The following is an 18,625-nucleotide window of genomic DNA, read 5'->3' as shown; positions in this document are numbered from 1 at the left end:
TAGGGAAAATTATTTTGCCATTTGAAAATATCATACGTAGCCATATACAGGTGTATTTTTTGACAACTTCATAATGAAAAAGTTTTAACCATCTACATCTGACATAATATGCTTAGTTATACAATATCAACTTCAAGATTCCCCAAGAAGTGTTATTGTCTATATTTGAGTTTAAAGATCACAATTTCATTTGTTCATTAAAGGATCCTTTCTGGAAGCTGATTTTTTCCCCATTCTTATTGTAATTGCATTGTTCTAATCTTGTATTATAAAGGTAGCTGCTTGCCTATCATTTGTACTTTCCTCGTTAATCCTGACTCAGTGAATTAACCTTTAATTATAGCCGTTAAAATTGAAATGAGCCTCTTGTCTGGCTGGGGCTGCCCCCTTTCAGTGCATGATTCTGATGAAAATTTTTAGGGTCAATGAATATGTCCCATGTCATGTCTGATAGCTGCTAAAGATGTGAGGAGGTAAATGTTACCTTAGAAAGATGTGCTTTAAATTTTTAGGAGATCTGCTCTATTGACAGGAAAATAAAAATAAAAATGATATTTTTAGTTCCTCAGCACGTTGTATTTTTGGTCAAATTAAGAGAGCATTTAAGAAATATAAAGAATGGGTTATTATGATATATTTAGTCAATTAAAGCAATAACTCATTCTCTATTTTCCTGTCTTAAATATTACGTGTTAAGATATGAAAGGAACGTGTGAGTGCACAAGTACTTTTTAGATATGTGCTTGATAGCAGTAATTCTCTCAGTGATGTACTAAACTAACATATACAGACAGCCCTTTAAACTGACACTGGTGGGAAGAGAGTCTATAATGATAAAGATGGGAAAAAGGGAAAGATTAATTTCATTCATTTAACACACTTTTGATGAGTGCCTAACTATGTATCAAGCACTGAGAACAGAAGACCAACAGAAAGGCCCTGTCCTAACTTTCAAGACTCAAGAGCCTAAGTCTTACTAGAACTGTAATATACTTCTAATGTAAAAGATAAGACACCTTTCTGTAATGCTGTTGATGTTTACTGAAGTAACCTGACATCTCTTCACTTTCCTATAAATTCTAGAAATTTAGAATTGGGAGGGACCTCAGAAACAATCTATTATAGTCTTCTAACTTTACAGATTACAATCTGAACTCAAGTTTTGGTGTACTAGTTTAAATTTACAAAATAACTTTGTTAGGTCACATATTCTATGAACCATGGACATCAAAGTTTCAGTAAAAAGATATATGAGTTTCTAAAATTATGTCCTTTAAAAATCATCTTACTATGAAAATTTCAAATGTGCAAAAAAGCAGAAGAGTAATATAATGAACAACTAGGTATTTACTAAGTTTCAAAAAGCATCAACATTTGTCCAATCTTGTTTAATCTAATCTTTTACTTCTGAATTATTTAAAAACAAATTGCAGATATGATCGAATTGAGTCATCAAATATTTCGGTTTATATATATGAGATAAAGACTTTTAAAGAAAACTTACAGTACTATTATCACACCTGAAAGAAAAAATAATCCCCTATAATTTCATGTAAAATATATTCAGTGTTCATATTTCCCTATCATACATGTCTTTTTAGAGTTGGTTTGCTTGAATCAAGATTCAAACAAGATATACACTTTCAGTTGGTTATCTCTCAATCTAAATTATGCATTTTAAAGCAGAACTTACTGAAATTTGTTTTTTTATTTTTGAGCAGAAGTGTAAAGTAGATCTTTGGTATTAATTTAACATATGGGGGAGATATTTATATATTCAGCAATTTGGAACAACTGCAAATCTTAAAAAATAATCTTTATTGATAGGCCTATAAAAGCTAATTACGTTCCTAAATGATTTAGATAACAGTGTGTCTGATATATTCTAAGATAAGTGGCTTTTACTTTTCTTTGATATTAGGGTCATATACTGTACTTATCTATTTTTACTCCATGCTCTCTCTCTGGTAATAAATTAATTTCTTAATGTTAGTCGTACTCTACAGTTAAATTTCATTTTCTTTTCCTTTGAAGAGGAACAAAGTTTTATAAGTACCACAACAATATTTCTATAGTAAGGTCAGGTTTCTGGTGTCAAAAGATTTAATGCCATTAAAATAATACTTATCAATTTTCTATACTATTCCCTGCCCTATGTTCAGAAAATTTTTGGCAAATCTTTTTTAAGGGGAACAAAGATAACAGAACAAAGGTACCTTGGCTGATGTATGATTAAATAATAATACCTGATCGATCGGTCAATGCATAATAATCTAAGATATCATAAAGCTTAAAAAATGAATTTATCATTGTAAATACTACAATTCACGAGTAACATAATTTGAAATGTAGTAGTTAATAGTAACGAAAAATTCAAATTTGGATATGTAACATAAAATTGCCAGTAAAGATTAAATCTTTTCTAAACAAATTATATTTTAAAAACCTCTTTTTCCTATTATACTAGATTTACTTATAATAAACAAGCTAAAAACCATAATCTTGGGAAAGAAGTCGGTAGACATTTAATGAATTAGGCTCTGTAAAGAGTGAAGCCGCAGCAAGCAAAAGGAACTATTCACCACAAAGTAGAAAGGCCCAAGGCTTTCTTTGCCATCTCTTCTTTAATCTTTCAATTTCTTGTAGAGTTATATACATATTTTCTTTGTTTTGGTGAGTAGCTTATTTTTTGTGTGATAATAATTACTAGTTCATTAATAACTCAAACTAACATATCACACAAAGTGGGTTCTTCATGAAGGAGATTTTTATTACAATGTCAAAAAAGCATTATCAGTATTATCCATCAGTCAGGACTTAGGCATATATTTGCTTAAATCGAATAAAAATATTTTGCAATAAAATCAATGCAACTAAACATGAACAACAATCTCTTTTTAAAAAGTAGCTCCTTTTAATAATCTTGGGAAAGAAGTGATGAGAATGCTGTTATTAATTATGAGACCTCTGAAGTCGTACAGAGATAGAGATGAAGCAGCAGTAGGGCACACCTTAAAGTTTAATTTAAAAGTTAAAGCAACTCATACCGAGATGAGAACCGAATAAAAGATGGGACATGGCTAGGCAACAGAAGCACAAAATACTGTCAAACTTTAATTAAAAAAATGTTTTCAATTTAAGCAGACCCAGGCCAGTGATTTTTCATTATTTTTACCACAGTTCCATGACTACTGACATTTCCATCAGAACAAATAAAGGATTTTCCCCAAATTTAAAATGACAAAATTATTTTTAATTTTGACTTATAATTTCTTCCTCCTCTGAACTCAAAAGAATTTGATCTTAGCTGGCCTTGTCTCTTAGCCTGGGGCTTGAATATGCTTTAAGTTCTTAAAGTAAGGTATAAAAAGTATACATATATAATTATATATATTTTAGAAATTATACATATAATTTATATATATATAAATATATGATTGAAAAGACAGTTCTTTTACCATATTACAAAACAAACTTTATTACAGTTGTATTATTTCTTTGGCAATGAGACTGCATAAGCAACAAATGTGTGCCACATGACCTAGTAAACACTTGTGTTCAACACAGACTCCCTTCGAAGCAATCTGTCCTTAAAGACAAACTAGAAGAAAGCTGGCACTCTGGCAGTGAAAGGCAAGTGAACTGGAAAACAAAACTAAAATGCTCTGGCCTAGTAAATGAGAGAGAGGGAGGGAGAGAAGGAGGGAAAGAGAAAGAGAAATTTACTTAAAAGTCTACTTAAAAGAAACATAAATCAATTACAACTATAATCATTCTGATACACAATTATCCCAACAATTCCAAATACTGTTTAGTAAATTTCGAAGTGAATCAGATTCTGCTTAATGAATTATGGTTTTGTCTTCATATTGTTTTTAAAACTAACAGAGTAACCTACATACTGAAAGCAGATCTGATAGATACTCTTTATTTTCCAATTAATTTCCTATAAAACAAATAGGGTCAGCACCTCATTCCTAACCATGGGCAGTTGTAACTTCATGAGTTGCCAGCCATTTTTCTATATTCCTTAGGTAAGGAATTTGACAGTACTAATGATAAACACTAACTTCAGATGCTAAATTTGGTTTGTGCATTTTAAAAATGCCTTTTTCTTTGCTTCACTCTCCCTACTCAATTTCAAGTTTATTACTTATGAGATTCCTCTTCCCATCTTTCAGCCCTAGAAGGCCTTAATTACATGAGTTCTTGGTCATACTAAATGCTACCTTTTGCTGGTTATAGGGAATTCCATGCTGGCTATCCATACCAACGTGCACAGACCTTAGTTTAAGGCTGCCATTTCCACTGTCTCTACCCGTTACTCCTTCATCGAGCGATGAAGTGATGCTCCAGAGTGCCAAATCGAGGAAAGCAGACAGTGAACAGACTGTGAAAATTACTCGTCTCCTTCTTGTGAGAGAGGAAAAGTCATTTGGAATCAAATTTTAAACTCTACTAAATGTAAAAATTGACTCATTAGATCTTAAGCTATAACAGTATAGGGGGAAAGAGGTGAGACTGTGAGTTTAGCCAATATAAAAATAGTAGTATCTATTTACGTAATTAGAAAAATAACAAATAGTGACGACTTATACCCACAGCAATTCCCAAATGGGTAAAAATGAAGGGACTTAATATACTGTAATTATCCTTGAGGCAATTTTTATGTTCCTATTTAACCGTAAGCTCCCTGAGGAAGGAACCTCGCTCATCTAGTTCATCACTATATCTCTGGCACTTGCTTCATATTCTGGCCTGAATAAATATTTTTTGAATGAATAAAACACTTGATTGGCATATGTATAGTAAGAAATTTGGTCTCAAAGAGAAAGTTGGACTTTGTCCTAATTCTCGGGGAACCTAAGTGAGAGGTTCCCCAGTGACGGCAGTGTCTCTGTAATCTAAGTGGATCCCTTGGGGAACCATATCAGGTAGTTTATGGCAGTGAAGTGATTCATGCTGGGCCCCTAGATAACTGCTGCTAAGCAGACAACTCGGGATGGGAACAGGACACATCAGAAAGACCAACCATATGATTGGTGTGTTGAGGCTCTGGACCACTGATATCAGCCTGATCTGGAGGGGAGGGCTAGAGACTGAGTTCAACCATGTGGTGATCATTCCATCAATAAAGCCCCAATAAAAACTCCAGAAGTTTGGTGAGCTTCCCTGGTTGGCAATACTCCATGAATATTGCCACACTTTGATGTTAGTAGGGTAACCTGGAAGTTCTGAATCTGGAACCCACCCGGAGTCTCCTGTGAGCCTCTTCCTTTGGTTGGTTCTAATTTGTAACCTATTGCTATAACAAAACTGTAATCCTGAGTATCTTGCTTTCCTGAGTTCTGTGAGTTGTTCCAGTGATTTGTCAAACTTGAGGGCAGTTTTAGGAAACCCCTAAACTTGCAATTGGCCTTAGTTTTAGGCTGACCTAACCAGTCCAGAAGACTGTGTCCTTAACATGGAGTTTGGGTAACTCCAAAGTAGCATATTATACCTAACTGGGCTTTTCTTTTTGCAACTCTGGCTTTGTCTTTTATGGATTGTTCTTGAAATTACTTACTATTCCTCAATGTACTCCCTCTATATTCTATAATGATCACTTTTCATAATGAACCTTCCTGCACCCTTCAAAATTAAATTCCACTTAGGGACTGTGATTCATGTAATTCAAATCTGTGCTATTATGGCAGCTAAGTTAGTGCTTCCTCACTAATGTGCTACAAAGGGGTTAGAGGTGTGCTGTGCTGTCGTCCCTGCCATTAGCGCTCGTGGGAGGGCCTGTGGTGGCTGGAGCACTTGGGCTGGGTGCCTCCCACCTCCTGCAGCATTCTCTGTTTACCTAAGAGTATACTACAAAAATTACCACTTTTCTATATGTAATATACCATGAAAAGATTAGAAAGCAATGAGTTAAGAAATCATTACTACAATTTTCCCATGACAGTATGTCTGTCACCAACATACTTTTCCAGCATCAGACTGGTTATTTCAACTTGTATGTGCTATACTATAGCCACATTGAACTACTACTTCTCCAATTCTCCAAGTTCAACCACACCTCAAGCTTTGGCATACGCTATTTCCTCTGTCAGTGATGTCATTCCTGTTCTACTCCAGCCACCTAGACAAACTCTGACTACTCTTCAAGATTCAGTTTCAAGGTCATACATGTAAATTCTTCTCTAAGAGATCTTTATCATTTAGTAGCACCTGGTAGACTTCTACCTCTAGTACAACACTACTACAATGTAATGATTCCTCTATTTCCGGCCCTAAATTGTGAGTTTCTTGACATCATGCTCTACAAAATAATTCATCTTTTTTTTTTTTTTGACTCATTTTACTTGGCCTTTTCCTTTGTTGCCTCTTAAAGCATAATGTTTCCTAGAATTATATCTTCTCACTCCACAAGCCATAGGACAAAATTCAAACAATTTCCAGTCCATTATTTCATTTGCTTCTCATAAAAACACAATTAGGGAAAATATCTCCATCTTATAAATTCAAGTCAAAAAACTGTCCATAGTTATAATGATAATGAGTAGCTTAGCTAAGAGTAGAAATCAGGTCTTTGGACTTCACATTCAATGCATTTCCTAAATGTCACCCTGCCTTACTAAATGAATTTTGCTTTTGTGAGTTGGAGCTCTACAAGCTCTACAGAAACTTTCTGACCTGTGGTCAGGTGCTAAAAAACCACAGACACTATACTTTCATCATGGGGATCTGTATTTGGAGGATTGCCTTGGGAACCTCATAATGGTATAAGGTCAGAACCTCAGAAGTCACTTTTTCCCATAGAAACAAAAATCTTAAATATCAAGTAAACAAATTAATAAACTGTCTTATATAACTAGTTTGAGATGAAACAAAAAGCGCAATGAATGAGACGAGATTTCATGCTGATGGTTATCAGCAAAAATAGATCAAAACAGTTTACGGAGGTAATTTAAATTGCTGAATTCACTTAGTTTTATAAAACCCATATAAAAATTCATCTAAAGCAGAAAAGACTGTTTCACTCCAACATTTCTAGTATCAGAGGTAAAAAATTTTATTTTACATTTATTCTTATATGCAAATTCTCTCCTTCCCCCTCCCTCTGCCCCATTCCTCTTTTCTCTTCCCCTGTAGAAACCTAATATTCTGAGGATTGCTGTTTCTGAGTTCCCGGGATTTGATGTACAATAATTTAGAAACTCTTAGCCTTACGATAACCTAGTAAAAAATTCACTAGCAATTCACTAAAAAATTTAATGTTTGTTCAATGAAATACTACAGAAGAAACTAAAACGTTTCTTTATTTTTAGCCATCTGTTTATGTAAGACTACAACAAATACAGCATTGTGTATATACATTAAACAATCCGCCAAAATGAATAAAAATCATCTACGGACTAGGAAGTCATCACATAAGCTAAAACATGTGTCATCTACTTATTTCCACAAACTTATTCAAATCATCCTATCGTAACTATTTTCATTGTGATGAAATTCCATATTAGGTTCACAGATTCCCAGAATATTAGCATAAGAAGAAAACATGGAGCTCTACCTTGCCATCATTTTAGATTTGAGAAAAATAAATAACTTGCTCACTATCACCCAACTAATTAGTAGTGGTGATTCGAAAAGACAGACTTGGACATTAGATATCAATAACAAGGTATCTTAGCCATGCATACACACATTTTCCGTTTCTATTAAAAAAATTGTTTTTTGGGTAACAGGTATATTATACTTTGATTAGAAACACTCTGGTAAACACTGAAAAAGTTAAGGAAGAAAAATATAAATCATCCATAATCTCATCATTCAGAAAACCTATGAAAACATTATAATTCATTTTCTTCTACTCTTTCCCTATATTTAAAAACAGTATGAATGTGCAATTTTACAAAATTGAGATAATGTAATGTTTTGTATTCTTTTTATCACTTTACATCTTACAAAAATTTCTCATCTCATTAAATTATTTAATAAAAATATCTTTTACTTTGATTTTGCCAGTTTATGCCACCATCATTCTATCACTAGACACTGAGGTTATAAACAGTCACACACATAAATCTTTGTATTTCTAATTATTTCCTTAGAAGAAAAATCTAGACATGAGATTATTGAGTCAAAGAGTATGCATTTTTTGATGACTCTTTACACAGATGACCAAATAGGCATCCAGAATGATGTACTAATTTATACTTTCATCAGTGGAGCAGTATATAATTCCTGTTTCATTGTATCTGTCGCCAACAATGCACATTGGTTTTTGTAATTTTTGACGATTCAACAGAGAAAATGATTCTTTAAATTTGTATTTATTCGTTACTACTACTGAACATTTTGTCATGTATCTCTTATCCATATTTCCTTTTAACAGTAATGTTTTTATTTTTTGTCCATTTCAAAATGTTTCATTGAAGCACAATATACATACAGAAAAATAAACGTATCTTAAGTGCAAAGCTCAATTTTTTTTTCATAAACTGAATGTACCAGCATCTAGATGAAGAAAGAGAACACTATCAGCACCCCAAAAGCTCCTCTTGTGTTTCCTTCCAATCACTAATTTTTCTAAGGGTAATTATTCTTCTGACATCTAATACCATAAGTTAATTTTGCCCGTTTTTGTATTTCTGCCCATTTTTTATAGTAATCATTTTATTTTTTTAAAAAAGTTAATTAGTATTTATCAAAAAACACTTAAACATTATAGAAAAGTAAAAAACAAAAGCAACAAATTATCTGGAAATAATATCACTTAAAATAACTGCTGTTAACCATGGTTAACATCTCTATAAGCTCGGGTGGATAGATATACAGAGAAACAGACAAGTTATCCTATTGAATGGGATAATAACCTTACTTTAGCTGAAAAAAAAATAAAACTGAAACAAAAAAACAAACCTCTAAAACTTCAGATAACCATTTGTTGAGCATATACAAACCGTTAAGAGATTTAAATCTCATTTAAACAAAAGCAAAAGATGTTTCAATTTTGTGTATTATTAATTCCTTTCCTACTGATGAAAGGAATATCCTTATCCTTATCCTTTCTTCTCCCTACCTACTAGATTTGGTTTCTTATATTTTTATTTATCATTTATACTTAATTCCAATTACTTAGAATCATCCCTTAACTGGTTTCGATAATGAGCAATGTTCCCACCCCCTTTTTATCTTTAAAGATGAACTTACAACAATTTTTATCTTTGAGAGAATATCTATGTTTAGCCTTTAGAAAGATAATTTCCTTGGCTCACAATTTCTTTCCCTTACAAATGATGATAAATGTAATGATAATGTATTAATGAAAAATAATAAGAGGAAATACTTAGTGCTTAATATGTATCAGGTACTTTATAAGCATTTCATATATGTTAAGGCATTTAATACTAGCAACAACTCTATGAGATAGGTAACAGAATTATGTTTATCTTACAGATGAAAACTTCTGAGGCACCAAGAGGTAAGCTGACTTGCCCAAGGTCACTCATTTGGTAAAGTGGCAGAGCTCTGATTTGAACTCAGTCAGTCTGGCTCAGGAGTCTGTGCTTTTAACTACTACATTATACTGCTTTAAATGTTTGCACTTGACACATGACTAGGAAAAGGACAGTAAAGGATGCTCCCAGCTTAAAGGGGCAAGGCCATGGATGACACATGCCCTGCAATGAACAGGGCAGATTCACATAATAGATTATACCACATTCCTCACAACTTTCAATTGCCTTGTTGGACATCCATGAGGTGAATTCTAGAACTTAAAATTGCCTATTTCTAGAACTCTTTACATATAAGCACAAAGGAATTCCTCCCCCCCCCCCAAGGTTTTAATATACTCAGTTTTCTAGAAATGCAACAAGCAGAAGAACTGTGCAATGTTTTGGAAATTGATGTTACTGATGGCAACATTAAAATCCACCTATATCAGTCTGCATTCATAGCTGCCACATTCATGATGGTTCTACATATGAGTACCGACATTTAAATTCTTCATTACATTTCTAGTGTGGTCACGGTCAAGAATTTATATATCAATGTCACTATTACTGTATTATAAATTACTTTTATTTCTTCTTTCTACAAAATCAGGGCAACATGTTGATTTTAAAATTACGGATGTCCTCTTACCTATGAATTTCATTTCAAGATCCAAAAGTCTCCTATATTTGTTGAGGTCCCAAACTACTATATGAGTGTTACAATTTTTAAGGGTTTTTCTTTAATTTTTCCTCTGATGTCTTCAGCCCAACCACGTCTTTCTAAATTCATACACATAATGAGAAAACTTACAATTTTGTACACTCAGTTTATTTGTACAGGTTCACCTTTTCAAAGTGCTATCTTTTTCTTTGTTTTAAGTTCTACTCCTTTCCTTGATTGTTGCTGGTGGATTTCTGGTTGCCATTCTTATTGCTACTATTTGTTCGATCAATTTGTTAACTTTTGGGGATGAGTGTTGTGATCCTGCTCCATTCAGCCACATTGCCAGATAGTCCTTTTTTGTTCACTCTTTGGATGGAGTGCTTCTCTCTTCCTTTGAAGAGACCATCCCAATAAATATTTTCCTTTGTATAAAAAGGTTAGTCCTTCAATTACTTTGTGATGAATAAAAATTTACTACAAGCTTTTCTAATCTCAACTGCATTCTTCTTAGAGCTAATAAAGTATGAGAGTCTACTCAAGGTCCATTATCACATATCATACCACTTTCAAAAATATTAGTTAATATTTATTGATGATAATGTGCCAGTCACTGTTCTAAGAGCTTTACATTTATTATCCCATTAATTTCACAACAATCCTATCTTCTTGGGAATCTGAGGTGCAGAAAAGTTACTTACCAATTTGCCCAGGGTCACGCAGCTAGTAAGTGGCAAAGTAGGGATTTGCACCTCGGTGACCTGACCTCAGAGCCCAACTTACTTATCCACTATCTTACTGACTCCCAAGTTTTTAGGGGCCTCCATCCCCTCAAGGATTAACTGTTTCACTATAGATTTTTTTGATTACCACTTTCTCTTTACAGCCTACCACAAATGCTCAATAAATATTTATTACTTAAATAGATGAAAGACTTAAGTGCTTATTTTCACGGCTTTCCCCCATCTCTTTTAATGTGCCTTTCCTTTTAGTGATAAGAAGGGCAAACTAAAATCCCAACACTGTTTTTACTCATTTCTGAATAGTTAAAAGATAACTGTATTCTGCAACTTAAAACATTATAAATGTAATAGTTGTCACCTATACTTTCTAAGGGAGCTGACCGAAGCTGAACAGAAATGCATGAAGCTCTTTTGAGTATTTCAATGCATGGCCTTGATATCACATTTGCTTTGAAGGGGGTAATTTTGGGTAAAAATCTATAAGAACTAGGTATTCCTCTTTCCCACTTCTGCAGAAGCAGCTCTATGCTCCCAGGCAATTCAGAGCACCAATTATGTGCTATCATCCCTGGAAACCAAGGATACACCAAATCTATTCCAGCTTCCTGAGCTCCCATCAGAACTTACTATTCTATCTCTTAGTCTGTCAGATTTCTGACACAAATTAACAGGAGGTCAAGCATATCAACAGATTATATACATCCAAGGCAGTATGCTTGAATTAGAGTGGAAGGTCAGTGGATATAATATGCTAACATAGAAAAAGTTATTGCAGTTTCAGACACTATGACAGGCTGATGGTTTTGGCATTATTCTGAGATAGGCAAGCCTTTTGCCTCCCTTCAAGTCACACCCCATAAGTAATATTAAAGAATTTTTTTAGAGACAACAAGGCATGTAAATAAATGTAGGAAGATAACATAAAGATAAATATAATCTTGAATTCTAAAATGAAACAGGTATTTTTAACAGTCTATGATAAAAAAAAAAACTCAGCATGATGAAAACAGAATGATTATGAGAATGAAAGTCTGTTAATGTAGACAATAATTCTTTATGGCAGAATTTATTTATATAAACTAACTCAAGGTGGCAAAGAACCCATATATATTTCAGATGCATAACAGAGAAAAACGTACACATGATAACAAAGCAGAAGTATTGAGATGATAATGGTTTGGGTACAGCAAATTAAAAAAAATATATATTTAAAATTTAAAGGTCAGATATGAATTGAACTTGTCAGAGGAAGAACTGTTCAAGACTAAGACTCTACTTCATTCAATTCTTTGCATTTTAATAAAAATGATACAGTGGCATCATTTGAAAACCGAGCTGATGTATTTTGAAAATTACTTACACTAATGACTGATGAAGAAGTTGACAAATTTAAACCTTCGAGATCAGCTATCAAGCTTGGAGAAAAAGCTGGCATGGGAAGTGCCACTGGAGTAGATACTGGGTTAACTGCAAGCAAAGGCCCAAATTAGCAAACATACATGAAAATCTAATTTACATTATTAAAAGCAACATTTTTAGTTTGTTAGTAAATGTAATTAAATTACTTTAATAAATCTGTGACAATTCTATTTAATATCTTGTTTTAGTCAAGTTATTATCAAGTCATGGCAGTTATGAGTCTTAGCTTTCAAAACATAATGGCAAATCCTGTAACAAAATAAGAATATAAGTATCTTGAGTAAATTTTTGGAAAATTTTTATCACATAACTTTATCACTAGCATTTATTACCCAGCAACTTAACTAAAAAGAAAAGCTAAAGAAACTTTTTTTTTCAGACTAATATAAAGAATAACAATAGCTTTCGAGAGAGTTCTTCAGTTGAGTTAGAAGTTTTAAAAGGATATTTAAATCCTTGTCCTATTTTATTCTCCACCATAATGATTATAGAGTCACAGGCTACCTAATTTCCTTCTAATTATACTTTGTCAGCAAAAGTGATGTGCTAGATTAAAATGTTTATTCTAAAACTCCCATGTACTAGAGATCAGATATCTAAAAATTTGAAAATCTTCTAAAAATGCAAATCTGATCATGTTACTCCCCTGCTTAAGACTCTGAAAAGGCTCACAATTGCCTACAAAATAAAAGTCCAACTCTTCCATAATCTAGCTCAGCATCGTCCAATAGAACTTTCTTTGATAATGAAAATATTCTATAGCTGTGCTATCCAATGTGGTAGCTACTAGCAAATACACCTAATGTGTTCTTGAAATGTGGCTAGTATGACTAAAGAACTGCATTTTTGTTTTTAATCAATTTAAATTTAAGTAGCTATGTGTGGCAGGTGGCCACCATATTGGGCAATATAGGTCTAGCTTAGCTACGATTTCATCAGCCACTATGTTCTAGCTCTACCAATCAACAGTTCCCAAGATCTTGTTTTATGTCTTTGAGCCTTTTATAGTCTATTCCTTTTGCCTAGAAGGTACTTTTTTGCCTCACTCACCTTGCAACTGCTACTGTTAAGATAGTACTTAGAGGAAAAGCATAACCTAGCCTATACGTGCATTCTTTGTTCCACAGATACATTTAGACACACTCCTAAAACCATACTTCTTCCATAATATAAATGTCTTTATATGCTTTTATTTCTAGTAGTCTGTGTGAGCAGATGTTTTTTGTGCTTGGTAATCGCTCAACTGAAATAAATTAAAATGTGGAAAAAGTTTTAGCTTCCAACAAATTCTCACTTCACTTAACACTATAAAGGAAATAATATTTACTTAATTTGACACCACTTTTCAAAGCATCTTTTCTCATTTTAGTCTCACAATATCCTGCAAATTAGGCAGAACAAATATTAATTCATAAAATTAGCAATAAATATTTCTTGAACCGGAGAGCAAGGGAAAGACAAAAAAGTTTAAGATAATATGCTTGTCTTTAAGCAACTTAAAACCTAACTGAGAAAAAAAGATACACATGCTTAAAGAAAAAAAAAAGTAACAATATAATCCATAAATGAGATTGTCAAAAGAAAAAAATTTTCAAAGGAAATCTTAAATAAAATCTCAACATATACATAGAAAAAGCAGAGCAGAGACTGGGTGAAGGAGGAAGTGGAGACCCAGGTTTCTCGCTCTCACTCCTTTAGTGTGCCTGAAGCATTGCCACAAATCCCCAGGCTTCCTCAGGCCTATGTTGAAAACCACTGTATAGTCGCAAGACCCACAGGGAGTTGGGGGAAAAAAAAAAAAGATCATTGGAGATACGGTGCTAAGAGAAGGTTTCATGAGTAGGAGGGAATGAAGTCCAGTTTTTAAGTAAAGGTAGGATCTGAGGAAGAGAAAAGGAAGAAATTGGTTAATTACTGACTAAGAAAATGTTGTAAACAAAGACAGAGGTAGGAAATTAGATAGCTAACGGGGTTAGATTTATCCTATAAACTAAGGGAGCTGTTAAAAATCTACCAAAAAGAAAAATGATCTGATATATGGTACTGCAGGGTAATTAATCAGATGGTAGTATAAGAGGCAGACTGAAGAAGGAGTGGCCAGGTTGGCAGTTAGGAAGAATTTACAATAGTTTAGGCATGATGTGAAAAGGACTGAAGTAAGATAATGGCAGTGAAAAGGCAGAAAGGGCATTTATATTAAAGACATTGTAAACCGAGGCACAGGGATATTAAGGCTTGCCAAGGTCATAAAACAAATGAATGGTAGAACCACTGGAGGACTAGAAATGGTTTCTAACTTGGATCAAAATATGTTGCCTTTCCACGCAACAGGTAACTTTTAAGGTGGGTTCTAAATGTATGCTTGTTCATTTGCTCGTCTATCCGTCTAACCAAAAAATATTAGATGCCCATGTCAGGAATAAACTGTGGCTTGGTTAAGGAGATAGAGAGGAAAAAGACACCAAAAGACAAGAGAGAAAAATTCACACTACAGGCAAGTCTGATTCTTAAAAAAAAAAAAAGATAGGCTTTTAATATCATTCAGAAGACAGTCTCTGGTATTAAAGAAATGATTGCAAATATGTTTACAGGTTTGGCAAGACAAAAATTGGCACTGAAATTTATCCTAAACTGGATTCTGAGGCTAGTGGACTATGCTAAAGAATTTAATTAATGTGTAAGAAACAAAATGACTCAATGTATTTTTTTTTTAAAATAACGTGTCTTAGAAATTAAAATGAGATACCATTTCTACTTATGAAATCAGCAAAGGCAATTTTAAAATACAAAATCCGGCATCAGTAAGGGTATAATGAACCTGGCACTTTTATATTAATACTGTGTAAGTTGGAATAAGCTTTGTGGAAGGCAATTGAACACAATAGAATTCTTCAAAGCCTTTGTTCTAGCAATTCTACTCCTGGGAATTTATCTTAAGGAAATAGTCATGGAGATAATGCAATAATATACTTATGATGATGTGTATTGCTTCACTGATTATGATAGCAAAAAAAAAAAAAAGGAAACAAGTAAAATTTCAACAATAGTAAATCTGTTAAATGGAATTTATTACAACTATATAAAGGATAACCATGCAGTCATTAACAATAAAGTTGTTAAATAATATTTATGGCATGGAAAGGAATATGTATGATAAAGAGAGAAAGAAGCATATGATAAAATAGTATCTCAGTATGATACAATTTGGAGGGGAGGGGATTTGCATATGAAAAGAATCTGAACTGATATATCAGAATGTAAACCCAGGGTACATGGATTACAAACCCATTTTATTTTTTTAAAAAAACTTTCTACGCAACACTTTTTTTCTTTATTAAAGTACATTTTAAAAGGTAATTATATAATTATTCTTCTAATCAAAGTTTCACTTTAAAATCTAAGAATAAGTAACTTTTAATATGTAATAATTTAATATGAAGTTATTTAACTTGTTAAATGTAATTTGCTGCTGCTAGATTTTCATTATTATCGTCATCATAGCTAACCCTTATATAATATTTATCATGTACCAAGCACAGTTTTAAATACTTTTACATTTATCGACTCATTTAATCCTCTTAATATGCCTAAAAAGTATGACTATTATTCTGATTTTATAGATAAAGCATGGAGAGATTAAGTTACTTGCCCAAGGTTACACAGCTAGCAAGTAATACAAGTGGGATTCAAACTCAAGTAGTCCAGCTCCATTGTCCTCTCAACTACTCCACTCTACTGCCTTTACCACGATTTGCTCAACAATGTATCACATATCATACGGCTTATCTGAAGCATGGTTATTATTGGTCAATAACAATTTTAAAAAGATTTTACAGTTAGCTGTACTAACAGTGTAATTATATAGGTTTACATTTCCTACAAAAGAACACCAGAATATGACGGCTGCTTTATGATGGCTCTATTGAGATGACATGGTATGGGGAACTCAAACATGATTTAATTTCCTGAAATATAAAATATGCCTGGAAAAAAGAAAGTGTGTTGTTACTTCTAAGCCTAATCTATTATTAGGCCATATTATGTTAGCGTAAATATTTTCTAATGTATTATCAACTGATATCATGAAATAGTCATATAATTTCATAATCTAAAGGAACTGTAGAAAATTTCAGGCATTCTTCTTTTATCATTTTACAAATGAATAAAATGAGACACAAATTAACTGATTAAAGGCCATGCTAGGACTAATAATACCTGTACTTCTGATAATATCCCCTCAACAGATGCGATAAGGAAATATCAAGCTAGTTATTCAAAACCACTAGACTGTTTTTAGTAGAGCCAGTCTATTGCTAGGGTTGCTAACTGTGCTACTTCCACAGAGAAACAATAATTATTTCAGGTAGTAGCAAGTTTTTTCACTCTCCTTTACTCCCCTTATTTTCTTCTCTTACCTTCAACAGCTTGACTAATTCTTATTTCTACTCAGTTTAAGCTTTACATCTGGGTACTGCTAAGTGGGTTAAGTACCTCGATATCCAATAGCATTCTGTGCATATCTCTTTCTCATTTCATTTATAATGGGGCAATCTGATTGCCAATATATGTGGTTCTGACATTACACTCCTTGGGTAGGAACAATTTTGTATCCATTTAGAATCTCCGCCATGTAGTAGATTACCCAGATCATAGCAAGTGTTCAATGAAAGTTTTCTGAATGAAGACATAGACAAATTTAGTACTTGCAGTTTTCCTGGTATGCACTGGGTACTGAACAAATAACCTCTATGGATTATGATGTGCCTCTTAGATAAAATATAAAGGATGTGTCTGTCCTACCTTTAAAATTAATCTAATTATCACAGCTGGGAACTCAAGCCACTGGAGAGTGACTTTTTAAGTTTCTGATCAACAAACTCCTTGCCATGGAGAATGGAGAACCACTGTAGGCTAATAAGCAGCAAATAATGAAGTCAGTATTTTAAGAGCCATTATCACATTTTTCTCTAACACTCCACTTGTCTGTATCTGTACGCTCATATCATACTTCTACCATAAGGCCTTTGTAGCTGTTTGTTTTTTGTCTCCCTCCCTCACCCCACTTTTTTTTTTTTTTTTTTACTACACTTTGTACCTCTACTGTATCTCTTATACAAAGTGTTACTTGTTCAGGTATCTGGGTCCCTAACTAGATTTTAGTCTCTAGAAGAGAATTAACTAAATTCTGTTTACTTGTTCTAGCACCTAGCAAAGAACCTTGCACTTAGCAGACAAACCACAAACATGGGCTGAATTGATTTGTTAAAAAAGAGAGTTTCAAGTGTCATTTCTTAAAAGATTTTTTTAAGAAATAGCTTTTGGGTATCAAAAGCAAAAATAAATATACATTATGTTAAGGTAAATGTAAGTAAGTTGACGTGAAATTTCCCTTAAAATAAAAAAAAAACTTACATTTAAAGTCTTAAAATTTAATATTTTAGAAAAAACATTGTTTCTATATGTAAAAAGTACTTTAAGAAATTAAACAAAAATTATACGCTTTTACAGGTTTCTCTTTTTATTTTAGCCGTGAGTAAATCCAGAGTCAAATATAAGGAGAAAATGTAATTACTGCACTTTAGTACCATGAAATGTTTACTTCTAATTCCTTTTTAAATGTGCTTGACTGTTAATGTAAATTGTAAAAGTTACATATGTATGTAAAACATTTATTGTCATAGAAAGATATAAAATATACAAGTTTTTTAGCACTACATTCCAAAGAGGCTGAAGCTAACACTGTTAATTATTTCTTTTGCAGCTTTCCAGAAATATATGATGTACAATCATGTTCGTGTTCAAGATATAGCTCCTCTTTTATTTTATTTTTTAAAAAAACAAGTGGAATCATGCTCTACATGTATCTTTTTAAAAGATTACAATATTTTGGATACCTAATAACATAATTAGCACATAAAGATTTGCCCCATTTTTCTGAATGGTTATATCATCCTACTGGTAGATATTTTGTTTTCAGGATTTTGCTACAATAAATAATGCTGCAATGAAATTTTTATACATAACCTTGCATATTTTATTAAGTCAACAAATATTTACTGAGTGCCCACTACGTACCAGGTGTGTCCTACGCACTAGGAATAGCAGTGAGCAAGATAGACAAGAATCCTATTCTCCTGTAATCTGTATCCTAATTGGGAGAGACACAATAAACAGGTAATAACAATATTTAAGATAATTTCAGATAGTGAAAAATGTCACGAAAACGGTAAAGAATGATTAGTGACAGTGTGTACGAGAAGGTGACTTTTGAGCTGGGATTTGGAAGATAACAAGCAGCTTGCCATTAGTCT

At 32.9% G+C, this 18,625-nt stretch overlaps 1 protein-coding gene across 1 annotated transcript in view; it reads right to left on the bottom strand.

The window, feature by feature from the left end:
* The window catches only part of AP3B1 (adaptor related protein complex 3 subunit beta 1), a 206,305-nt gene that overhangs the window by 49,543 nt on the left and 138,137 nt on the right, over window positions 1–18,625 (bottom strand). The window contains exon 22 of the mRNA XM_016118856.2: window positions 12,256–12,362. Coding sequence (XP_015974342.2) covers window positions 12,256–12,362 — 107 coding nt within the window. The remainder of the gene's footprint in view (window positions 1–12,255; window positions 12,363–18,625) is intronic.

The sequence above is a fragment of the Rousettus aegyptiacus genome, unplaced genomic scaffold, assembly GCF_014176215.1.
Source record: "Rousettus aegyptiacus isolate mRouAeg1 unplaced genomic scaffold, mRouAeg1.p scaffold_m13_p_8, whole genome shotgun sequence".
NCBI lineage: Eukaryota > Metazoa > Chordata > Mammalia > Chiroptera > Pteropodidae > Rousettus > Rousettus aegyptiacus.
This window is presented reverse-complemented; position numbering and strand designations above follow the sequence as displayed.